This window comes from Rhinatrema bivittatum, chromosome 1 (genome assembly GCF_901001135.1).
Source record: "Rhinatrema bivittatum chromosome 1, aRhiBiv1.1, whole genome shotgun sequence".
NCBI lineage: Eukaryota > Metazoa > Chordata > Amphibia > Gymnophiona > Rhinatrematidae > Rhinatrema > Rhinatrema bivittatum.
Window position 1 is genome coordinate 233,950,532 of NC_042615.1, and position 27,211 is coordinate 233,977,742.

The 27,211-nt window shown below is 42.1% G+C and overlaps 1 protein-coding gene across 7 annotated transcripts in view; it reads right to left on the bottom strand.

The window, feature by feature from the left end:
* Nucleotides 1-27,211, bottom strand: part of MAEA (macrophage erythroblast attacher) — a 218,616-nt gene that overhangs the window by 25,718 nt on the left and 165,687 nt on the right. For all 7 annotated transcript variants that reach the window (XM_029592692.1, XM_029592682.1, XM_029592680.1 and 4 more), the window contains 2 exons: nucleotides 15,930-16,063; nucleotides 11,958-12,153 (listed from right to left, as the gene is read on the bottom strand). In XM_029592692.1, coding sequence (XP_029448552.1) covers nucleotides 11,958-12,153; nucleotides 15,930-16,063 — 330 coding nt within the window. The remainder of the gene's footprint in view (nucleotides 1-11,957; nucleotides 12,154-15,929; nucleotides 16,064-27,211) is intronic.

Here is a 27,211-nt window from a genome sequence, read left to right on the forward strand (position 1 = left end):
CCAGAAAATAACCCTCTCGGATGATGGCGAGGACCCACTGGTCCGACGTAATCTCGACCCATCTGGGGTAGAAGAGGGTTAACCTGCCCCCTATGGCCCCGTCCCCCAGATGGATCGGCTGAATCTCATTGGGAGGCGCGGCCGGGACCTGAGCCCGAGCCGGCTCCTCTCTTCTGCTGCTTGGGCCGAAAGGACTGGTTCCTGGCCTGAGGACGAGGTGCCTGGTAGCGACCCCTATAGGGATTGAAGCGTGGAGAACTTCTGCCTCTGGAGGGCCTTGGAAAGGCGCGCTGGTTCCTTTTGAACCTGTCTTCTGGCAGTCGAGGTATGGGAGAAGCACCCCATGTGCTGGCCAGTTTATCAAGGTCGCTGCCAAACAGGAAGGACCCCTTAAAGGGCATTCTGATGAGGCGTGTCTTCGAAGGAGCATCAGCAGACCAATTCCGTATCCAGAGCTGCCTCCTGGCAGCCACAGAAGATGAGATCCCCTTAGCTGTTGTACGGACTAGGTCGGATGCGGCATCCGTGAGGAACGAGAGAGAGGACTCCATGTCCGCTGCCGGAGCATTGTTCTTAACCTGTGACAAACAGGAGCGCGTCACCACTGTGCAGCAAGTTGCGATTCGCAAAGACAGAGCTGCCACCTCAAATATCTGTTTCAGGATGGCATCCAGTCGCCTGTCATGAGCCTCCCTGAGGGCCGCCCCCCCTTCAACTGGGATGGTAGTGCGCTTGACCACAGCGCTAACTAAGGCGTCCACCTGAGGGCACGCCAGCATCTCTTTGATAGCCGGATCCAGGGGGTACATGCCTATCAGGCCCCGCCCCCCTTTGAATGAGGCCGCCGGTGCAGCCCATTCCAGATCTATCAGTTGCTGTGCAGCTTGCAAGAAGGGAAAATGGCGGGCTGAAGGACGAAGACCTTCCAGCAGAGGGTTCTGTGCAGGTGGCACCGCAGAGCTGGGCCCCGAAATATCCAACTCCGCCAGGCACTGAGATATTAGGTTGGAGAGATCTTCCTTGGGAAAGAACCGCCTCATGGTTCGATATGGCTCCATCCCTGAGGGAAGTTCCCCCTCCTCGGAGGGTTCTGAGTCGGTCTCCGAGACATCAGGGTCCGCCTGAACCGGACTGCCCGGAGGCGGTGCCCGATAAGGGCGCGAAGGTCCAGGGGCAGGGTCCACTGGAGCAGCAGCAGAAGCAGCAGCCCCTGTAACAGCAGGGCTTGAACGGGAAGCGGATTGCATCTGTACAAAGGCATGGATCCCCTTAAAGAGATCCACCCATGAAATGGAGGTGGTCTCAAGTCGCCTAGGTACCAGATCCCCCGGGATTCCCGGCTGTTCGAGACTGCCTGCGAGATCCGGGGTGGCCCCTGGAGAACTATCCACAAACCTTGGTTGAGACTGGTCCTGGCCCGAGGCTCCCACTGCCTCCTCACATTGGGCACAAAGGGAGTCTGGCTCCTCGCTGTGCGTGGCTCTGAGCTGGCATGCTGAGCAGAGGCCGTGAGCTTTCACGCCGGAATCAGGAGGCACCGCCGCCTGGGACACCGGGGCATTCGATTGGTCCATTGCGCTTAAAGTAATATGCGCTCAATACAAAGCGGCAGCTATATACGCTTAATACAATATGCGCTCAATACTAAGCGGCAGCTATATACGCTTAATACAATATACGCTCAATACTAAGCGGCAGCTATATACGCTAAACAGAATAGGCGCTCAATAATATGCAGTCAGCAATATACGCCAAACAGAATATGCGCTCAATAATATGCAGTCAGCAATATACGCGAAACAGAACAGGCGCTCAATAATATGCAGTCAGCAAGATACGCTAAACAGAATATGCGCTCAATAATATGCAGTCAGCAATATACGCGAAACAGAACAGGCGCTCAATAATATGCAGTCAGCAAGATACGCTAAACAGAATATGCGCTCAATAATATGCGGTCAGCAATATACGCTCAATACAGGCGCCTATCATGGGCGCTCAATACCTGAACCGGGCCAACAAAATGGCGACCACTGCGGCGTGCCGTATACAGGCAACGCCGCCGATCCTCGACTTCGGAGACCAAAAGTAAATGTTGTGCGCCTTACCTGATCCTCGGCGCTTCCCGGCTAGAACCCGGGCGGTCTCCGGCTGCGGGGGAGAGGGGAGTACCGTCACCACCGCACTTGAGGAATGCACCCGCTGCCTCCCAGGTCCACGCCGGGACCGAGGCGCCTCCTAGCCCGCAGGCTTGGTCCTGCCGCGATTCGGCCACCGGCCCGAGGCCTAAACACCGAGGGAGCACGGAACTCACCCCGGGAAGCTCAACTGGGGGAGGGACCAGTGGTATCACTGCAGGAGCGCGGGGCTCGATGTTCCAGTAAAGATTTTAGTAAAATAAGTAGAAAAGTAGAAGTAGATTGGAAACACGCTCAGCGAGCGTGCAGGCACTCCAAACTGCTTTGGAGATGGAAATTACTGAAGAGCTTCACTTCCTGTGGGGGTATATGTACACCCGTGCTGACGTCAGATCTGTCTCCAACTGCTAGCACGAGCATACTATACCCATTTGTTCTGAGTCCATCTGGCTACACGACAGGAAATTAGTTTTAAATGTGCGACACGCTAACTTCATGGAGTGCCCCCTAGTCTTTCTATTATCCAAAAGAGTAAATAACTGATTCACATCTACCCGTTCTAGACCTCTCATGATTTTAAACACCTCTATCCTATCCCCCCCTCAGCCATCTCTTCTCCAAGCTGAAAAGTCCTAACCTCTTTAGTCTTTCCTCATAGGGGAGCTGTTCCATTCCCCTTATTTTGGTAGCCCTTCTCTGTACCTTCTCCATTGCAATTATATCTTTTTTGAGATTCGGTGACCAGAACTGTACACAGTATTCAAGGTGCGGTCTCACCATGGAGCGATATAGAGGCATTATGACATTTTCCGTTTTATTCACCATTCCCTTTCTAATAATTCCCAACATTGTTTGCTTTTTTGACTGCCGCAGCACACTAAACCAACGATTTCAATGTGTTATCCACTATGACACCTAGATCTCTTTCTTGGGTTGTAGCATCCCTCTTTCTAGTCAGTACTAGCAACCTGGTTCCTTCAGGGGAAGTACAGGTTCTGTTGGCAAGCTCAGTCTATGGTCTCCATTATGTCTGCTTACTTTCATCAATACCCTCCCCAGTGACTCAAAGAACAAAATGCTATCCTTCTAGCTGATCAGGCTACCAGTCTGACGCCCATCAGTGGTCCATCATCACAGCAGGCCATAGGATAGGATTCTCATAATTACACTTCTCAAAGATCTGGTTCTTAAGTTCATAAACAGGGAATACTAATATCTGGGTTGTTGTAGTCTTGACCCTTCTGTTTTTTTACCCAATAGTTCTCCTTCTTCCAGCTAAATTGGAACCAATGCTGGGATCCTGGCACCATAAAAGCCTTCATTCGCAACTGTTTAGGATTTTCCTCCCTATATTAATAGACACTCCCACCATTCCTGGTATGGACACTTCAGCAATGGTCTTGAGGCCAAATGCTATGCACCAGGGCTTCCCTTATTGATGATCATTATTCCTTCCCCCTCAAAGACTGCAAATGCTGTCTCCACAGCATTCCCAGTCTGTTCAACCATGGGGGTGGGAGACCTAATACTGGGAACTGAATCAGGGACTTTTTGCATGGAAGTCCACAGCACTTGCCACTGAGCCATCTTGTCCCATTACAATCCACTCTGTACTGGATTGTAAAATCATATAGATGCCTAGATACTTCATGTTTACCCCCCCCCCACTGGAAGTGTAATATTGGGATTTCTCATATGTTTTTATGTATATCTTGAAAGATAAGGTAGACAGACACTGCCACCAAATTTTTTGGAGACTCAGAGCTACTTCAGGAGATCAAGCAAAGCAAGTGTGCTTACTGTAAATGATGTTTTCCATATATAGGATAAATTAGCCATTACATGTGGATGTCGTCATCTGGTGGCATCGAACAGACTTATCTCTCCAAGCCTGTAAAGGTTTGAGCTCTATTGAGCATGTATGGGCTTTCCCAGGTGGGTGTTGCCTTATGAGCTGCTTCTAGTCAATACTGGAGCTGAATCTAGCTCTGTAGTCATGTAGTCAACTGTCCAGGGAAGTGGGTGGGTTTTCCAGTTCTGATTCATCCTATCTATGGAAAACACTGTTTACAGTAAGCAAACTTGCTTTTTCCATTGATAAGAAGGAAAATTAGCCATTGCATGTGGGGAGTCCGAAGCCAAGAATTCCAGCAGAGTGATACTTTATAAACAACCCAGACTCTACCATGGAGAGTGGACGTCAACGAGAATAAATTGCGCACAACTGCTTGTTCAAACTTACTGTCTGTCCTTGAAAGGTTATCAAGGCAGTAATCTAGGCGTTACCTTCGATAACCAACTAAACTTCAAAACCTTCATTAAATTCACCATAAAAACATAAGGAATGTTATTTCAAACTTCATGTCCTGAAGAAACTAAGACCCCTCCTACACTTTAATGAGTTTCGCACAGTCCTGCAAGCATTAATTTTCTCAAAAATTGATTATTGCAACTCCCTCCTACTAGGCCTCCCTGCCTCCACCATCAAACCCCTCCAAATGCTACAAGAATGCTGGAGCCAGGATCCTCACAATTACATGTAAGAATGACCACATCACACCCATCCTAAGAGACCCACATTGGCTCCCCTTATCCAGCAGAATTCTCTACAAGACCCTCTCCCTCATACACAAGACTGTACACAACCAAAACTTCCAATGGCTCGACTCACTCCACTTCCACGCATCCAACAGATCCATCTATAAAGGAACCCTCTCTACACACCATCCTCTAAACTCACGCACCTATCCTCCACAAGAGATCGAGCCCTATTGATTGCAGGCCCCATAAACTGCCTGACCTCCGCATGGAAACATGTACTGGGAAATTTAAAAAAAAAAATCAAAAACATGGCTTTTCAAACAGATGTTCACTTAATGCCTCGCATCTACTCCTCCCCCCCCCCCCACCCCCGTATAGTCACCACCATGAACTGCTCATCTGTAAATGTGTATACCCTTGTTCAGCTGTAAATATGTTTGAATACCCCTCTGAAATTATATACCTTTCTCGTTACATCTAATATTAACACTCTACTCCCACTTTCTATAGTTACTCCCCCATGTTATCCTCTTTAGCTACTTTATATCTTGTTACACTCAGTTCCATGTAATTGTTCTCATCCTACAGTTCCTTGTAAACCAATATGATGTGTAAACGGTTATCGGTATAAAAAAAGCCTTAAATAAATAAAATATGAATGCGAGGACTGAAGGCCACATCACAGTTTTGCATGTGTCCTTGATTGGTACTTCTCGCAGATGAGCAACAGAAAAAGCTATGACTCATACAGGATGAGCACTGAGTCTAAGTTGCAATCCTGCTGAGTTGTAGCAGTGATGTATGCATTCAGCTAACCAGTTGAATAAAAGTTTGCTTAATTACTGGTATCCCCAGATGGTTAGGGTCATAAGAGACAGAGAGCTGGTTGGTGTCATGACATTGAATGTCTCTTATAATATACTAGGGCCCGTTTACAGTCCAGGGTATAGAAGGCTCTCTCGCCTTTGTGTGCATGGGGCTTTGGGAAGAAAGTAGGTAGTACAATGGATTGATTGAGATGGAAAGCTGCTACTACGTTTAGCAGAAATTTTAGGTGGGTTTGAAGAACCACCCTGTTATAACACTGTAGATATGGAGGATAGTGGACAAGATCTTGGAGCTCGTTAACTCTTCTTGCTGAGGTGACCGCAATGAGGAAAAATAACTTCCAAGTCAGGAACTTCAAGGAAGCAGCTTAAAAGGAGACTTCATCAGCTGGAAGAGGACCACAGTGAGATCCCACACAAGAAGTTTCTCTGTTGGGGAGTTTATCTACAAGACCCTTTCATAAAATGAGATACAAGCGAGTGAATGGAGATTGGTTTGTCTAAGAAAGCATGATTTGCTGATATGGCTGAGATTTGCTAAGGAATTGGCAAGGCCCGAGTTGGAGAGTTGAAACAAATAATGCAAGAGTTGGGGAGGCTCATATGAAAATGGATCGGAATCATGCTGTTGGTACCAGATGGAGAACCTTCATTTGAAGGTATAGCTTTTTCTGGTTGAAGGTTTCCTAGACAAAACTAATATGATTTCTGATGGTAATTATAGTTCTGCTATCATTGCATGCTCAACATCCAAGCTGTGAGATGGATGGCTGAGAGATTGGGACGAAAGTGTTCCATTATTAAAAGTTAGAAGAACAGGGTCTGACTCTAGAGATATGGGAGAACTGCTGGAATGCTTAATGAGATATGCATACCAAATCTGTCCAGGCCACACCAGTGCAATAAGGATTAGATATGTTCAGTGCTGAAGATTTTTTCTGCATTATTTTGGCAATGAGAGGTATTAGCAGAAAAGTGTACCTGAGGTTTTGGCCCTAACAGACTAAGAAAGCGTTCTAGGTAAATCTGTGGTTGCTTGGTAGAAATGAGAACTGATTTATTTATTTATTTAAAGATTTTTTATATACCGGGGCACGTTAGAAACATCACCTCAGTTCACAATGTAACGTAACATAGCAACAAGCTTTACAATAATTTAAAGTATAGTAACGAGACAGATAACTAAATCAGCTTAAGAAGAATGGTTAAATAAATAACTTGAGAGGAGAGATGGTTAAATAAATATCTCTAAAGCAGAGCATAGGAAAAGGGAAATTTTAACTATTAACAGGGTGGCAGGGTGTAAAAGGTGAGTGAGAGGTAGAGGGGAGGGTGGGAGGAGTGGGAACAGGGATGTATGAGGAGGCAGGGATGAGTGGGGGGGGGGTCGGGGAATTATTGAGAAGGATAGAGGCGTGTGTTTTGTGTTTAGTTTTGTGTTTTAGATTTAGTTTTGTGTTTTGCTGCGAACAGTTTGTATACTACTGATTACAGCAGAGAACACTTGAGAGTTCAAAATACTCTGCTAAGGTGATCTGCTAGAATGTTGGAGAGGCTCAGTAAGTAGCCTGAAGGGTCGCCTGATGGCATTCTGCCCAGTTCCATATCTTCAGTGCTTCTCGACAGAGGCCATGATCCTATTCCCCCTTGTTTACTGATGTAGAACATGGCAGCTGGACTTGACCACCATATTCTTGGCTTGAGTGGACAAGGGAGTTTTAGATAACGGCTATGCAAGCCCTTACCTGAGAAAGCAGATGCTGCATTTCGAAAGGAAGAACTACTGTAATTTTGGAGAGATTTATGCAGTACTTCCATGTTCAAGGCCCTAGAGCTCTGTGAGCATGGGGTCATCTGTCCACAGGCTGCACAGCTCTTTTGATCATGGTCTGAGGAATCAAAAACATAAGCCCTAGCTGTCGATGAGGGCCATTATCTTGCTGCAGGGTCAGTTCTTAAAATCATTCATTGTAATAGATTTTTTCTTCTGGCCCAACATTTCCTGTGAGGCAAACTTGAATTTTTTTTTTTGGTAGCACTTAGAAGCGTTGCTGTGGGGCTGCAGAAGCAGCGAGACAAAGTAAAAAACAGATTTTGACCAAAAATGTTCACTTTGATGAAAAATGAAGAGGAGAGACTAAGTACATGTCCATACCTTAGCTCTGACAAAACACATGACTGAGGTGGCTCACAAAATACCACCCAAATGAGAACTCACGTAATTGCTCAGAAGAGCTCAAAGCTGGGTGAGACAAGTCTGTTCAGTGCTGCTGAATGTCGTCACCCACATGTAATGACTAATTCAGCCTGCTTATTGACAGAAAAAGTTAATACAAGCTGTCCTGCCACCTCTAAATCAAAAAGTGTAAAGAACAAGACTGTTTGGTGCTGTTGAATATCATACACATGTAATGGCTTATTCAACCTTAACCCAAAAAATTGTAATATGAGTTCTCCTGCCACCTCTAAATCAAAAGGGAGTAAAGGACATTTTTTTCCCCAACAAAACTGGCAAAGAATGGGCCTCAGGTAAAGAATGCATTTCCTGCTGCTGTTGAGGAACTCAGAAGTGAGACCTGGGGAATAGTCCTCGCTACATAGAAATATTTGGACTAGGATTCCTTGGACTCTGAATCCTCTATGTACTTAGAAACTACAGAGTATCATCATGGTGCTATCTCGAAATGACTAGTTCCAACAATGGCATGGTGAGCAGAGTCAATGCAGGCACTGGAATACTCAGCACCTATGGAAACAGCTGAATGATTGATCTATGCAATTACCAGAGTCAAGGGACTTGATACACTAATCTTGGCACTGATAGTGCATCAAGCAACTATGAGAGAAATTCTTATTCCACATCAAAAAAAATGCAGATGACAGAGTAAACCTTTAATATGCATGTTTACTATTGTAAACTGCTTTGGATAGCTCTTGAGTTGGGAAATTGGTTATTAAGACATTTTAAATAATAGCCCCAAGGAGCAACAAAAGCTTTGAAAAGGCCCTGGTGAGAGTGGTGCAGAGTGGTTTTGGCATGGGAGGCTGAGCTAACCTCCAGGTGTGATTGCTTTTGAGCATGAGGAACCTCTGTCACATCTAGGTTCTCAGAGTTTTGTATCAAGGAGATATACCAAAGCCTCTGGTTTTAGACTTCGTGCTTGCTGCCTTCAGCATTTGTTGCAAGTTTTGGAGATCTTGCTTATTTATTTAAAGCTTTTTTATACCGACGTTCGAGGGAGATCACATCGGTTTACATGTAACAGTTGGGGAAACAATACATAAAACTAGGCAACATTATAGAATAAAAGTACAATAAAAAAGGAGGTGTAACAAAATATATCTAGATAAGGAACATAAGTGTAAAACATTAAAACATAATAAAAACCTGGAAATGGAACAGGAAGAATAAACTGCAGGGATTATACGAGCACGGGGGGTGGGGAGTGGTGCTGGTATAACATTAACACGGGGGGGGGGGGCAGTAAGAATAAACAATATTAATAAATGCAACATGGTACTTATAGTGGAGACGGTAGGGCAAGGGAGCAGGGGGAGGTGGATTATGCAAAGGCCTGTATGAAGAGCCAGGTTTTTAGGTTTTTTTTTAAATTTAAGGGTGCAGGGTTCCAGCTGCAGGTCAGGGGGCATAGCATTCCAGTTTGAGGGTCCTGCTATAGATAGAGCTCTTTCTTTTGTGGCAGTAAGGCGGATAGGTTTAGATGTGTGTGTAATGTACCATTGTAAGCGGGTCTGGTGGGTCTAATGGAGGTATGGAAGTGTATGGAGACTCAAGGAGGGAAATCAAGATTTGGCTTAAGACTTGAGCCTATGCTTAAAGTGGAACACTGAAGAGAGCAAGGACAGCCACCAGTGCAGCTGTGGTCAGTGTCCCAGATTATGTGTTAGTCTTCAAAGCTAGCTTCTTGGAGTTGACTTATGTTCACTGACAAGGCTGGCATAGAGCCTGTCCGGGAATGAACCTTTCTGGGTGATATCCTGGAGAAGATTTCAGCAATCAACATCAAGGCCTTCTCAAGGCAGATATCGCATTCTTTGTGACGGTCAGAAATAGGTATCTTTCACATGCATAAGGTCAGAGTTTGAAAATAGTGGCCTGCTTCTTTGACATAAAAATATTGATGAAACATTGAAAAATGAAAACCTTCTTCAGAGGAAGACACTTGAAAGAGAAAAAGTGACTAGAGGGGTCTAGCCAGTGCACCATTTCCTGCTGGGGAGGGGACAGGGGGGGAATCAGAGGAAATAACATTACTAGTCAAGGCCAAAAGGAAAATTAGTGCAAACACTGAAGAAAAGTTGTGGAGCTTGCTGGAATTGGTTCAACCGTGCCAGAAGAAAAATGGAAACAGAATATCTGCAGGGCTAAAACAGTTCAGGAATTTCCACATGTGGGTAGTAAAGACTTAGTCTACCAGAAAGCTCTGGAAATTTAATTCTATTTGGGGCCATGTATGTTCATGTGATCCAATTTTCAGGCTGATACAGTAAAAATCGTGGGAGAGCGGGCGAGCGGCCACTCTGTGCGTGCAATTCCGAAAAAAAAAAAAAATTAAAATTAGGGCCCGCGGTAAAAAGAGGCGCTAGGGACACTAGCGCGTCCCTAGCACCTCTTTTTTGACAGGAGGGGCGGCTGTCAGCGAGTTTGACAGCCGACGCTCAATTTTGCCGGTGTCTGTTCTCAAACCCGCTGACAGCCACGGGTTCAGAAACCGGACGCTGGCAAAATTGAGCTTCCGGTTTTCAACCCACGAGCCGATTTTAAATTTTTTATTTTTTATTTTTTTTTAACTTTTGGGACCTCCGACTTAATATCACCATGATATTAAGTCGGAGGGGCACCAGAAAATAACGCCTACCTTTGGGTAGGTGCTAATTTCTGAAAGTAAAATGCGCGGCTTTGCTGCACATTTTGCTTTCTGTATCGTGCGGGAATGACTAATAGGGCCATCAACATTTGCATGTTGCGGGTGCTATTAGTTTTTTTTTTGGGGGGGGGGGGGGGAATGCGCGTTTTCGACGCGCTATTACCCCTTACTGAATAAGGGGTAAAGCTTGTGCGTCGAAAATGCGCATCCAAACGCGGGTTAACAGTGCACTCCACCGGAGCGCACTGTACTGTATCAGCCTGTATGTGATATAATATATAAAGTTCTTTGAAACAAAAAATGGCTATTTAAATCCCAGACTATATGGAAAGATGCAGCCACCGATCAGAAAGCTGCTGAAATGGATCTGCTCTCCAATTAGCCATTTTCAACAGAGCACCTAGGAACAGGGGATTGAGAGAAAAAAATGTGTTTTATTCTGCTCAGCTTTTGTCTCCAGGGTTTCACATATTATTGAAGAATTTTATATATTACATAATATGCTTGCAGTATTTCTGTTAACCATTACAAAAACAAATTTGGTTGATAGTGACTGTTGCTTTTGTTAATTCAGACTTCTAAATATTTCCCACAGAAGAGTAACTTTCCCTTGCTGGGATAATGGAAAATTTTGTGTTTGTACATATTTGGAAAATTATATTAATACCTATTCTAGAAACTGAGGATAACCTTCAAACAACTCTGTACTGCTGCATGTAAAAGGCAATGTGGAGATGAACAATAGTATTTTAGAACCTGTGCATATCAGATACGCACATATTATAAAATACCCGCCTAGCCCCCAACATATACAGGTATATATGCTTACATGCAAACACATACAATACATTGAAAAATATATGTGTATGTTTTACTAGTCATAAAAAGGTAGTACTTGCTCACATAAAACCTAATTTACATACAGAAGTAGTTATATTTTAAGAGATGCCAGTATAATTGAAATTAACAGTTTTCTGATTCCTCTACCAGTTGGCCCAGTTTTTCTTCAAGTCATGAAGATCCCCCTAGTTCTTCAGCCCAAACTCTCCCCAATTCCCCCAGACCTCCCACTCTACCAGTAGTACACAATAAACAAGTGTGATATAAAATTACAGCAGATGTAAAATTACATTAGTTAGCTGCCAAATGTATGTGTCTGTAAGTCACTTATAAAACAGCAATTTACTCAAGTAACTGACAGCCTCACCCTTTAATGCCCTTAGCTCACCCATTTTACATTTCTGTGCGCACAAAACCTAAAGTATATGCATCCTTTTGATATTAATAAAATAACGATTGCGTGAGTTAAGGCTACTTACGTGCGTATTTGCTAATTTTTACAAATAACTGAAAATTCACTCTTATGTGTGTGTTTTTATTTATATCCACAGTATATCTATATGAAATTATTCTGTTTGATAAACTGTTATTTTTTGAAGACCAAACAGTTTATCTATGTCTTTGTAAGAGCTAGAGTCCAAACTTATGATTGCTCCAATGCATGATATACATATATATTGCTACCATAGAATCCGTTTCATTTCATTGCTTATGATACTTACATTGTATCCATACACATATCCATTTGGTAACATCATTGGTGGATTATTTTCATTCATTACATCGCCTGAAATTTTGCAGACTAGCCGTGAATTAGCACAGTGTGCCATTGGAAGAGGCTGAGCCAACTTGTTCAGAGATTTGCTGCACACAGGACAGTCTGGGTTCTTTGACGTTCCATCCTCCTTATAACATTGCCTGTTTAACATATAGTCAAGGATTAACATTTACAGAATTTGACACAGTACAGAATCATGAGACTGATTTTCAAAGGGTTTATATTTGTAAGTGTTGGAACTAGGTTTCTAAATTGGCCTGTTTAAAAATTTACTAGGGCTGGGAGGAGCCAAGATGGCAGAGGCGTGAGGAGTTGGATTAAACTGCTCTTTCCACTGTTTTACGAATGCTACAGTTACCTTGTTGTTCTTTCAATGCCGCATACTAAACAGAAAGCGAAGCTCCAGGAAAGCTTACCGGTATCCGATGCCTTGGACCAAAATCAGACGAAGATCGAGAGCTTCTTTTCTTCCACACCGATTTTGCCGCAGCGGGAGGGGACGCAGAGTGAACGTCACTCCCTTTGGCCGAGGAGATCTTGCTTAGCCCTGGCGCGCCAGAGATACCTTCCCCTCCCCGTGGGCTGAGTCCTGTGAATATTACACCAGTTACAGCTCCCCTCTTTTGCTCTATGGGGAGATCTGCATCGCAGGGGGAAGAAGTGGGAGCCATGGGAGACGGCTCTAATGCAGCTATAGCTATCGGAGATACAGCTAAAGACATTTCCTCCATTTATGTACCTCTTTCTTCCTCTGAACAAACTCCACTGGCTGTTACAACGTTGAAACCAGTTCGGGACATTAATACCTTAATCACTGAAGGTGGTGATAATGTGGCAGTATTAGGTACAGTATTGTCAAAACCGGCAGTTATAACACTTGAAACTGTTTGGGATGCATTGTTATCCATAGAATCTGCAATTGCTACACTAACGCAAGTCTATTTAGACACTAATAAATGTAGTATAAAAGAAAAAATGGCTTCAGAACATGAAACAAGATTAGACTATTGAAAAAAGAATGTCAGTAGAAAAATTCAATAAAGCTTGGTACAATCAGAAAATATTCAAGTTAAGAAGATGAAAATATTGAAAATTCTATAAGAAGCCTCAATCTTAGGGTTTTGAATTTCCCTGTTATCAAGATGTTACCTACAGTGGATATTTTCAAGAATTATCTGACTAACAATCTTAAGATTCTGCCTGAAGTTATGCCTTTAGTCACCAAGGCCTATTTGCCTCAGAATCCTTCTGAGATATCGCAAAGGGATTCGCAAGTTCAACAACCTATGAATCTCACTGATGTCTTGGAATTATTACAGGAAGCTGAAATTGTACAGAGGGACATTTTTGGTGAGCTTTGCTTTTGTGAGAGACAGGAATCCAGTTCTTAGATTCTTCTTCAGAAACAGGAGCTCACTATTCCATGGTCAGAAAGCCTGGATATATCCAGACATCACTTGGATAACTCAGGAAAGGAGAAAAAAATGTTTATCTATGAGATCTGAGGTCTTGACATGTTGTACTAAGTTTACACTACGTTATCCATGCAAATGCATAGTAAAATTTCAAAATTCTAACTGTTTTTCTTTGCGCCTTCGCAACTGTGGGTTTTTTTGGGATTCTCACCTTAAGAATGGCAATTGTGTAATGGTGATGGAAACCTTTGTCTTTCATGGATATTTTGCTTTTTTTTTTTCTATGGCCTCCTCCCTTCTCTTATTTCCCATGTATTCAGGCTATACTTTATTTCTTTGTGACTTTATTGGGAATGTTAAGGCTGGATTTCTTGCCCCTTTATTGCTGTTACAAATTATATTGTGTTAAATTGAAATGCAATAAAAATAAAATAAAATGTACCAGGGCTGAGTGCTTATGTTTGGGTTTCTAGCTTCACTAGGCCCCTAAATTTAGTACCCTAAAATGTGGGTGGAATAAGGGTGAGGAAAAAAGTTAGGATCTTAGCACAGATTTTCTGCACTAGGTACCTAAATTTAGGGAAATAAACAGTTCCCTAAATGTAGGTAAATTTTTACCTGAAAACCTAAGCCCCTAAATTCTGTTTAAAAAAAAAATTCACACCCTAAATTAGGGGCCCAATTTCCTTAGGAGGTCAGTTTTTTTTTTAATATCCGCTTCCATGTTTGCTGCAGATGAAGATGGAAAAGTTGCCTAGTAGTTAGAGCAGAAGGTTTCAAACCAGGGTTCAAATTCTACCAATCCTTGTGAGCTTGGGCAAGTCACTTTACCCTCTGTTGCCTCAACTACAAACAGAGCCTGATTTACTAAGCATTTTTCCCATAGACACAGAATGGAATAAAAACTTTAGTAAATCAGGCCCTTAGATTGTAAACCCTCTGGGGATAGGGAAATACCTAAGTACCCGAACGTAATCTGCTTTGAAGAGCTGAAAAGCAGAATATAAATCAAATAAATACATAAAAATAAATCAATATAAGTGTCATAGAAGCTCCCAATGAGTGTAATACTAACTGAAAATTATACCAGTTAAAATATACTCAGTTAAATTTAGCTTAAATCATTTCAAACAAGTGCTTCTGGAGAGTTACAATTATAAAATCCAGCAGATATTCCAAATAAATTTTTTGTGATTTTTATTTACTAATTGTGAGACATGCCCATTCAGACCTTACTCCTAGTTAACATCTTCATGTTACCAGTCCTGGCGTAAACCCAGCACACAGACATGGTAATCTGCTTTTATCAATGCAATTTCTTCTGCATTCCAGACTCTTCCCACTTCACTTGTCATAGTATAAGGTGTTGGCTTTGGCTGCAGGTACATACTTCTTACCACAGAAGCAATGGTATAGCAAGGGAAGGGGGGAGGGGTGCCAGAAGGGCCAAGACCCCGGGCACCAGGCTGTAGGGGGCGCCCGGGGGCAGAAAAGGAGGAGGCCCACGGCCGCAGGGAGAGCTCATCCAAAAGAATGCTTCCTGAGATATAGACAGAAATAGTTTGGGTAACTTAGCATAGCAAATCTTTTCAAACAGTATAGGAACAAATGTTCTGCAGCAATGATATAGGATAATTTTACTTTATAATAGTGCCAAAATATAAAGGTCCTGGAAAAGAGAGGGCTCAGGGAGAGATGAAAGCAAAAGTTTGTTTTTATATTGACAATTGCTGGCCAGTCAGAGTAACTCAGGAATCCATTCCTAAGAGTTGTAATCCCTTTGCCTCAGAAAAATTATGTCACTGCATTACTAAACATATATGGCAGAAAACACATTTTACTGCAGGCTACCATGCATTGTTTCTGGATAGAAGCTTAACAAGAGCAATTAAGATCATACATTTTATGGAAAAGGATAAACAGAACAAAATCTCCTAAAAACAAACCGTCTACTACAGAAAATATTTATATTGCAAAACAAGGGTAAACCTAATAGTAAGACTTCTAAAATTTTCCCAAACTACTTTACCATATATTTTTGAAGGCTGGGCAAGAAAATACAATTAGATTAATGCAGCACATAGTTCCATAGTAAATGAGCTACTAAGATTAATTTCCCTTTCTACATTTTAGCATATTCCATAAAACCCTAGCTTGATGAAACTTCCGCAAAGCATCTGTTCTTAACCCATCTACACAATATCAGTATTATCAAATTTCTAAATGGTATTTAAGTTTTATACAAGAAAAATGTAAACAAAAATACTGACAATGCCATATGAGAAGCTTTGGACAATGCATTTTTTGTTTTCTGTGGGGAAGAAAACAGGAAAACTAAAAAAAAGTGTTTGATATTTCTTACCAAACAAATCATAGATAATATAATTTTTTTCCTGTAACTATGTGCCAGCCATGCTGAGATAAAATGCAATAATATTCAAAAAGCAAAGCATTTATGTCTACTGGTAAATACAATTGAATTACCGTACATGAAAGGATACGGTGTTTTTATGGCTGAAAGGCCTGCCTGAAGTGTTATAGTAAAAACAGAGTTGTTCCCCAGTTGATGCAGTCTATAGTTATCATATCGAAATTGCTGAATCAACATCCTCCATCGTGCAGGGTCCAGGAGATCCTATAACAAGAGAGAACAAACAAAATAAAATCGTTATGTCATGCACAACCGGAACCTTTACAGGTTGTACTTAAGGAATAGACACATTTTACAAGACTGGGCACTTCAAACTTTACAACATCTAATAACCTATCTGGAAAAGTATTTTACACTTCTAGTCTGATTCACTAAGGCTTTTCTCCCATTTTGACTCTTTGGAAAACAAAATTCAATAAATCAGGCCCTTAAAGTAGAAATGAATGAGTAACTTGTCAGCTTCCTTGGATTTAATGCAGCATAGTACACACACCAGCAAACTGAATACTTTAGGAGATGGTATTCAGCTCAGGAATCAGATTTCATACAAAACCAGCTTGTTCATCTCTATCTGAAATAGATTGCATTTTATTTTTTACACCAACAATTTGTTACTGATGCGGAGCATAATGCCATAACATAGCAACATAGATAACAGCAGATAATCAAAATGGCCAATTTATTTTGTCTATTAAAGTATTGTGAATTATAACCGCTCCGGGTACATTAACCCATATCATCTATTTTGGGCTGTACTTACTGTTCCATGCAGATGTCAGGTTAGGACCCCTGGATACAAAACAGTTCTCCTTTATACTTGAATGCAAAGATTTTTATTTACAGTTAACAGGTTTATTTACAATTAGCATGGAACTCAGTCCAATAGTCCATTACTCAGGAAACTAAAGTCAGTTAGAAGGCCATGTCCTGTTGTAGGCCGAGGCCCCAGCCGAGACCAGGTCTCAGTCACCAAAGCCCAGGCTTTGCCCGGTTCTGATGCTGAGATTCCGCTGAGACCGAGTCCGATCGCCAAGGCCTGGGTCTGGCTGAGGCTAGGACCAGGTCATCGAAGCCTAGGCCCCAGCAACAGACCCGCTTTAAACCATGCCCTGGGGATGGGACTAGGCCAAGGCCTGGTCCTGCTGGAGGCTTTTTTTTTTTTTTTTTTCAAATTAATGTGTTCTTTTTTGACCATTTGAACAAGACATTGCAATAAACATATTACAAGCGCAACAGTATATAACGGTAAAGATTTTGTTTATAAATGTTTGAAGTACCCCCCTCCCACCCTCCCCTTCTCTTCATGTTCGTAGTAACCATCTAATATAATACAATAGAATATAATAAACTATATAAAGAGATATGATTAAATGAATAAATTGTTTTATCATTCTCTGCTGTTGTCCAGTAAGAATGTTACTAAACACACCACGTCCTTCATCCTACATATTGTCCACCATTATCTCTATCCATTATATAATTGGGTCCTGCAACTATACCTTCATGTATCTCTACACTGAGTAGAATGCGTTTAATTTATCCTGTTTCACGGCTGTCAAATGTGTCATCTGGTATTGGGTATATAGCCTATGACTCAGGATTGAGAGTGTTGGAGGGATAGGTTGTTTCCATGCCTTTGCAATTTCGCTTCTTGTGGCTATGAAAACTTGTAAGCAAAATTTTGGGGCCTGATTATCAAGATCTATGATTGGCACATTTAACAGGGCATATCTGGGGTCCATATCTCCTACACCATCTATTAGCTTGGCTAACCACATGTAAATCTCTTTCCAAAAAGGAATCATCTTTGGACAATGCCACCATATATGCATAAAATCACCCTTCTGTCCACAATTTCTCCAGCACATATGCGAGATCATTGGAAACATGCTATGGAGTTTAACTGGGGGCAGATGCCAATAGTAAAGAATGTTAACAGTGCTCCTGGATGTTGGCAGATATCGAAGCCTTTGCTGTCATACAGAACACTGTATCCCAAACAGCATCATCTAGCACTTACCCCAAATCCTGATTCCATGCCGTAATATGAGGAAATGAATAAGGAGAGTGTGTGTTCAGAAGTGTGTATATCTTGAGGGTAACACCTCGCATCTTATCTGTATGTTCACAATAATTTTCAATCATAGATTTAGATAGTCGTAAGGATTTCACTTTAATCAGGAACAGTAAGAAGTGTTTGACCTGGGCATAAGCTAAGACGTTTCCCGAATCCAGGGGGTATTTATCTTGCAAGACTGCTCGTTCTAGGATAATATCTTTTAATAGCTGCCCTATACGGATAAGACCTTGAGCTGTCCAGTCTTTAAAGTGGGAAGATCCCATTCCTCCGGGAAAACTGGTATTGTGGAATAATTGAGAGAGGTGGAAGTAATTAAGGATCCCACTAATTTAGCCTTCCATTGTGTCCAGAGTTTCAATGTGTTGCCTAGAGCCGGTGACACACATGCCAGCGGTCTCATTGTATGTCTAGGTTGCCAAGGGATCGCCTGCAGCGGCATCATCCCTACCTGTTCCAATCGCACCCACTGTTTAATTTCAACCTTATTGTAAATATCCACTAATGCTCTGAGCTGTGCTGCTGCAATGTACCAGAGTAAATTTGGAGCCCCCAACCCTCCATTGGCTCTTGGGCAGAAATAATATTGCTCGTGCTACCCATGGAGGCCTCTTTTTCCAGATAAAACTGTATATTTATTTCTGCCACTGCTTTAGGATAGTTGCCGAAATGAAAATGGGTATTGTGGAAAAGAAGGTAACGAGGTAGAATATTCATCTTAATGATTGCTATACGACCCAACCAGGAAAAGTGCTCCCTATGCCAAGAGTTTGAATCTTTATCAATTTTCCTCCATAGCATTATATAATTTAGAACAAAGAGATCTGTAATACAGGGTCCAATTTGTACACCCAAATATTTAATTGATGTTTTTGCTCAACGAAATGTAATCATGCTTTATGCTAGCTATATCAATGCCTGGGAGATAGATATTCAAGAGCTCAGATTTTTCATAATTTACTTTAAAACCAGAAACTTTATGAAATTGTTCCAATTCTCTCATCACTCCCACGAGGGACCTCTTGGGTTCCGAGAGCATAAATAAAATGTCATCTGCAAACAGTGAGAGCTTGAAGTGTAGATCCTGGATCTTCACCCCATTGATGCGGTCTGATTATCAAACCTTCATTGCAAATAGTTCCAGAAAAAGGGCAAACATCATGGGAGATAATGGGCAGCCGTGTCTGGTACCACGTTGAATATTAAAACTAGGCCCATATCCTCCCATATCACCCGTGCTTTTGGTGAATCGTAAAGTTTTACTATCCATTGTTGGAAAAATCTTCCAAATCGCATTTTTTGCAAAACCTTAAATAGAAATGGCCAGTGCATAAGGTCAAAGGCCTTTTCAACATCAATTGATAGTAAGGCAGATGGTATCTGTTTATGTTGAACCCAATCTATTAAGTCCACTACTTTTCTTATATTGTCGCCCGCCATTCTGGAAGGGATAAATCCCACTTGGTCATTATTAACCAGCTGAGGGATGATTATTTTCAAACGCTCAGCAAGTATTCTCGCCAAAATTTTGAGATCCAAATTGTTTAACAAAATAGGTCGGTAAGAACCACCGTTAATAGGATCTCTACCTGGCTTTGCCAACTCTGTGATTCCCGCTACATTGGCGTGGGTCGCTGTGAATTGTCTTCTCTCAAGGAATTAAACATACTGGTAAGAGGGGTAATTAATATATGGGATAACTTTTTACAATAATTTCCGGTTAGACCATTTAATCCAGGAGACTTACCTGGTTTTATATTTTTTTTTAGCTTGTCTCACACCTCTGACTCCTGGATGGGATTATCAAGGAGAGTTTGTTGTTCAGGGGTTAATACCATTAATGGTAGATTTTCTAAGTAAGCGTCTATCTCTGGCTCCTGAATATGATCATCCTCTCTGTATAATATCGCATAGAAATCAGTGAAGCATTTGCGGATTCCCTCTGATGAGATAACAATATTTCCAGTTTTCTTTAATTTTTGCAATATTATTTTGGGCTAACACTACTCTCAGTCGTCTAGCTAAGAGGCGCCCTGCCTTATTTCCCCCATTGCTATTTGGTTATCTCCAATGCACAAGCTACAGCCTCTGTATTTGAAGTTCTGCCTTAGCCTCATTTAATAGTCGCAATATCGATGTACTTTGAGAGGCCTTATTGTTGTTGTGTCAGTCGTGTTATTTCTTTATTTAATGACATGCATTGTTGCTCCTCCTGCTTTTTGCAGTAGGTCGCTTGTGAGATAAATATGCCCCTTGCTACTGCCTTGGAGCATTCCCAAATCATTGGCATGAAGAGGTGGATGTTTGTGCTGAATTATCCAATTTAGGATTGTTAGCAAGGTTGAAATCTCCCCCCATAATTAGAGACCTCTCCACATGCTTGACTAATAATTTGTCTATGGATCGTAAAAACGAGCCCTGTGTTGGGTGCATATATGGTAATGAGAGCGACTACTTCTTTCCCTATGCGAAGCTTTAATAGTATATGGCGGCCATGTGGGTCAGTGATTAGCTCAATTACCTCATGTAGTAAGTCTCAAGAAACCAGAATACCCACTCCAGCATATTTTGCCCCTTTTGTACTTGCAGAGAGATAGTTATGTGGAAATTGATGAAGGGATAACAAGTGCTCATGCCTTTTTCTTAAGTGGGTTTCTTGTATCATCACAATTGTTATCCTATGACCTATGAGTTAAAAGCTCTTGATCTAACAAGAATCTCTTGTGAAAGTGATTGAGCCCTTTTACATTAATGGACATAATTCTATCTGCCGTTGGCATATTATTATAGGTATTATTGGAGGTCACGTGATGCCGTGACGTGATCAGATGTAGAGATTCCTCGCAGCAGCCTCCCCTGCCAATCATCCACATTAATCTGCACATTTTAAAATCGGAATTTGCCTCAAATTGGTGGGGAGATCGCCGCTAGCACTCACTGGAGCGCTCCACATCAGCTAATGGCCACCCGACTTAACAAAAAGGAGAAAACTCGTGAGTGGCCTAAACTGGCAGACCTAACGCCAGGTGAGGAGGCAGGGCCACCCAACACGATGCCGACTGGAACGTTGGCCGAAATCAAAGCCGCGATACAGGCTATTTTACAGCCTGAACTTACTAATGTTTTTGTTTGAATTTGCTACTGCAAATTATATGGATGTAAACCGCCTTGACATGTATTTGAAAGTCGGCATATAAAGTTGAATAAATAAATAAATAATATCTCCAATAAGCTCTCTGAGCTGACGGCAGCAATTACCGGGTTTGACCAGCACTTCCTTGACCTGGAACAGCGGGTATCCGATTTGCAAGATGGCTGCCGCGACTCGGAGGCGGACCTCCAGCTCCTCAAAGCACAAATGAAAAAACATGAAGAGAGACATGAAGACCAGGAAAACAGGTCTCTGCGCTCAAATCTTCGGCTGGTAGGTTTCCCCCGAGTCCCTGCCTGAGAAAAACCTCGCTCAGATATTAGAACACTGTTTTACTCGAGAGCTGGCCCTCACCACGCAGTTGGGGCTGCTCCGTATTGAGAGCGCGCACAGAATGGGGCCCAGGAAAGAGAGACAATCAGCCTAAGCCAAGGGTGGTCATAGTTAAGGTGCTCAATCATACCCACAAGGGTGAAAGCATGCGGGCGCTGCAAGGGGGAAAGGAGCTTCAATCAGAAGATCCTGATCTTTCAGGATTTTTCAGTGCAACCCTCCCAGCAATGCCGGAAAATGGCACTTTACTGCACAAAGCTGTATGTCCTGGGCACCAGAGCCCATCTTGTTTACCCTGCACGTATTCGGGTGGCATCAGAGCATGGTGCCCACTGGCTGGAATCAGAGGTGGAAACACAACAGTTCCTTGCTGCTCAGGAGGCTAGTAGCAAGAAAGGGAACCTTTCAGTGCCACCCTGAGCAGTGACACTGCATTGGGAAATCCTTGTGGCTTTCTCGTGGCTCCTTTTGCAGAACACATGCCTTGTGTTTTTTGAGGAGCCATCCTCCGGTAGCTGTGGTACAGTCACAACATTTGGTTCCTGTTAACACAGTTGGCCTTGTTGCGCCTTGATCCTGGATTGTTTACAGTTTTTCTGAACTCTGGGATTTTTCATTAACCCCTTTCTTTTGCAGGGTCTACTGAAGTGCTCAGGCCTATATCTTTGTTGTTAAACAGATTGATGATACCTTTGGGTACATTTGGTGCATATGTTCGGACATCCTCAGCTCGGTACTGACCAATATGCGAGGACTACCATCCTGCTTGTCCTGTGAGAAAGCAAATGTTGCTTACCTGTAACAGGTGTTCTCAAAGGACAGCAGGATGTTAGTCCTCACGAAACCCGCCCGCCACCCCGCGGTGTTGGGTTCGTAACGTTTTATTATTTTATTTTTCGGCACTGCCTGTAGCTTTTAAATAAGACTGAAGGGGGACCCCTGCTGGCTGCAGGGTTAGTGCCATGCTGGGCATGCCCAGTAGGGGCCAGTCAAAGTTCTGAAAACTTTGACAGAAGTTTATCAGGATGGAGCCGAATCACGGAAATGTCACCCATATGTGAGAACTACCATCCTGCTTGTCCTGTGAGAATCAGATCTTCTCTGAGGTCTGTGATAGAAGTCAGTAACTCTTGTTTATGAGCCTTTAGGTCAGATCTAAGCTCCATAAACCATCCTCTAATTTCAGTTCTAAATTGAGATGGGAACTCGAGCGACTATGTTCTCCGAAACTGACTCACCGGAGCCATCTTGTAGCTTTTCCCGCTGCCGCTCTCCGCTCATTGCGCCATCTTGTAGCTTTTCCAGCTGCCGCTCTCCGCTCATTGCGCCATCGCTCGTAATCTCTGGCAGCAGTTTACTAAAAGTAAACTGCCCAGTAAACTAAAAGTAAACTGCTTCAGGTCCACCGCTTTTTTTTTTTTTTTGCCGCCATTGCTGTGATTTTATATGTTTTTGTGGCAGAGCGCGCAGATTGCATCAGCAAGTGCCAGTGTTTAGAGCTGTTTGGTGTTTCTCGGGAGGGTGAGCTCCTCTGATGCACAGCCATCTTCTCCGCTGGCGGAAGAGCGCCCCTCTTTTCTTTCATGAAAGAAAATGAAGAAACATGAAATTTTTCATGCAAAAAAAATGTATATCCCTAATGATACCTTTGTCTTTTTTCTCAGAGCTGTTCTTAGGGGCAGAAATATGTATATCAGTGGATCTTAGATAACTATATGAGCAAAGTTAAACTTCCCTTAGTGACAGAGGACAGAATAAAGTTAAATGAACCTGTTTCATTGTTACAGGTACAAAAAGCATTGGGCCATCTTCCCAATGCAAGAGCTCTGGCAGGTTCCACTTAGATTTTTATAAACAATTTCTTCCAGAAGTAGCACCCGTGCTGGCTGGGCCTTGGAATACTTCCAACGACATCTAGATTATTTGCACAGTCTGACTGATACCACCATACAGCTAATTCATAAAAAGGGCAGGAATGGCTTGGATACTGGATATTATAGACCCATTCCACTTTTGAATGCTTATATCAAAATTTTGGCTAAGATCCTACAGCTCAGGCTCAAAGGACTAATGACAGATTTAGCTCACAGAACAAACAGGTTTCATTAAAAGTAGGCTCTCCACTGCTAACAAAAAAAGTGTTCAACTTCCTCTCTCTTAGCATTCAGACAGGTTAATCTACACCAATGGCTTATGCTCCTCCACAAGCAAATGGAGATGGAGCAAAGCTGACGTCATGGTATATATATATATCCTTGCATTGACATCAGCTCATCAGTATTCTCCATCTCCAGCAGATGGTGGATGTACATCTCCCTACTGGGCATTGCTTAAAATATTTTAAAAAGAGAAAAGAAGGAAATGAATTTGCCCCGCTCTCCTGTGGTGATACCATATGGTCCCCTCCCTCAGTCGAGTTTTCCTGAGGTGATCTCTGCGGATCCCTCCCTCAGTAGAGTGCCTCGGTCTGGTAGCTGATTTTCCAGCATGGACTTAGTTGTAGAGAGAAACAGCTGAGAGGCTAGCAGGTGCTGGAAGACAAGTGCGGTGGTGAAGGCCTTTGCCTTCTCCCACCGCAATCGGAGACCAACTCTATATTCTGTCAGGACGGACTGCCTTTGAGGGAGCTTTGGGAGTCGTGGCAGCTTGAGCAGCCTTTTGGCTAGGCCCTGCTCTCAGGCTTTGCTCAGACACCATGAGGTAGGCCGCGGTGGCATTCGCACGCTTTTCTACACGTAAGTCTGCTGCGAAACAGTGTGATGGTTCACACTTCTGCACTTGGGTGGGCGCTTACCTGGAATGCATATTGGGCACCAAAATTATTGGACAGAACTTCTTTTGGATGCCCTGTCCAGGCTCACTTGTGTGCCTGCGCAGTTGGGTGCACAATTGTCAGACGGCTTTGGGAGCATGCTGCTAGAGTGTGTTATCTATGGCATCAGTAGCAATGAAGCCCAAGCGCCTTAACCATTGTCCTGTTTGCCATATTCGGGCATCTCAGCCTGGTGTCCCGTTCAACTTGCGTCAGCACTGCTTGCAGGCTCAGGGAGAGTTTTTTTCCGGCTGATTTTGCTGAGCTCGGCCCTTCCCAGCATGATGCAGGAATGGGACCGAAGGGGGACCTATCAGAGGTTTTGCCTGGTTTTGAGGCTCCCTAACTGGTTCATCAGCAGGGGAAGGCAACTCAGTGGGCATGGGACCGAAGCCCCCTGATTTTGGCATGGATCTTTCTACCTTTTCTTGGGTGGAATTTTTTTTCAAGGTCTGCAGTCCTTTCTTTAGGCACAATCGGCAGAGCCAGCCAAATATAAGAGTTCAGGATTGCAGACTGCGGATTCCCGCAAGCCTGGTGCTGCAGGTGTCAGAGTACGTTTAGACCTGTTGCGGGTCATGCTAAGGACCCAGATGGCACGAATGAAGGCGGCGATCCTTACTCCCTGGAGGATAGGGAAATTCTTCCGGGGTTGGAACCGTATAGAACAGTGTTGTCTGCTTTGATCTCCCAAGACACTTAAGATGCTAGGGGTGCTGATTCCATGTCTGAGCCAAATAAGAATCACATTTTTGTTTCTTTGCGTAAAGCATTATGGATGTTTTTCAAGAATTGATCTTTAATGGGGCATCCCGGAAGCTAATTTTAAAGGAGAGCAAGCCTTGGAAGCATTGTATATATATGTTTATTAGACTAATTTCTCACTGACTAGCTTTCAGGAGTTACCCTGATGAAAACAGTGTAATTCCAAAAGCTTATCAAGGAATGAATTAAATTATATAATTTTATCCACCTTAGTATACAAGGTGGATAAAAATATATCCACCTTATATACTATTTATTGACCATTACTATCACTTATTTTTTAAATCCATAAACAATAGTTTCTGAAAATATGAATTATGCCAAGTATATCTTATGATTTAGGCATTGAACTCAAGACAGCCAACAGAAGGTGGGTAAGAGTCTTTATCAAGGCAAACACTGACTGCCTTTTCTTTGAAAAAAGCATCTTAATAAGGCATAATTATAATTTCATCAATGAAAAGCGTGCTCTTACCTGCAAATGTTATGTTACCTATAATTCTCCCAGAAGTGAAGCATTACTGAAAAATACTTCATTTCTGCAAATGTTCACAATTTAAATATGAATTAAAGGTAAATATTGACATGACTTTTACATCAATATAAAGCCTTTGTTGTGCCGAAAAAATGGATGCATGATTTGCCTGGATAAACATGAATAAGAAGTTATGGTTTTAATTTTAAAAAAATTAAAATCACAAAATTTCTTTGGCTGCAAAGGTAACAAAGATCTTAGCAGTTTTATGTATACATACAATCACCTCTAGACTAGATAATCTAGCTACCCAGACTGCATAAACACTTACAAATGATTATGGTAAAAATTAACAATGCTATTAACTACATCTGAGACACGAGAACAGCGAGCAGCTTGCCCAAGGTCATACACAATCAATATAAGGAGAATTACAAACATTGAAGCTTATGTATTTTACAAGAGCAGTTTTCACTCTCCTTCCCACATTTCAGCTTTGTCAGAATACACTCAGATCTGATTATCTCAATATTAATTTGCATTTTGTTATCTGGGTAGGAGTACACTATTACAGGGCATTGAGTTCTTATAGTTGGCTCCTTTTCCGCAAAAGATACTCGAAGAGGCTTATCACATGAAAATATATAAAAAATAGATCACATTTAAAATACAATCGCAGTCAATAGCAAATATAATAATAAGCAAATTCCCAAACAAATGCATATCCCCATCCCCATCCTGTCAAAGAGAGAGAGGGAAAAAATAAACCCTATCTCATGCCTCTCAGAAATAAAGCCAAAGGTAGCAGGAACAGTTGTGGAGGTTCTTAGGTGAATACAAAATGTTTTGCTGTAATACATTGCCAACAAAATAAACATTTTCAAAACCATGTTTTAAAAAGGAAGAAACATGTTCTGTTTCCTCCTTTTTTAAAAATTCTTTCTGCTCATGTCTGAAAGCTCTACAGTACTTGTAGATCTAATTTCATACTCCAGAATCTCCATCACTGCTCTTTAACATTTACTTTTTTTTTTTTTTCAAATTTCTTATGTAACAATTGACATGCTTATATTTTTACTTGAATGGTTTTATTTTTTTTCCATTTACACACGAGCAGATCAGGTGGGTCTTGCAGTAATTACCTGTCATCAAATTCTAGGTTTCATTTCTGCCTTATTTTCCTATTTTACACCTTCCTCTCTTTCAGTATATCTTTACTGTCATTTTTCTCTTCAGAAGCTATTCTAATCTACCCTACAATTAACATTGTTTTACTCTGTTCTGTTATAGACTTCTGTTCCTTTTAGTACAGTGTATTTTCCTTTGTCAGCTTTATAATTCTGGAAGGTTGCCCAAACTTTCTGTTGTCCCATATTTTTGGAAATGTTGTTACACCCAGGTTGTTGCTGTGCACATCAGCTTTGACTTTCAAAAACAGATTATATACATTTTTCAGTGATAGAATGTCAATAAAAAATCTGAATGTCTAATCAGAGAAAGATTTATGCCGCTTATATAACTTTGTGACTATGGAAGAGAATATGGCATGACTATTAGGAAGTATTAACTGGCTAAATGCTCAATATAACAAACGGGAAGCAAGGGTGGAAACTTTTATAAAACTTGGGCACCAACCCAGGTATTTAGGAGCCAGAGGGAGCAAACAAAAAATTCTTTAGAATTTTTATTTTGGTTTTTATTTACATTTTTTTGTTTGGAATTTCTTCTCTTTTCCATCC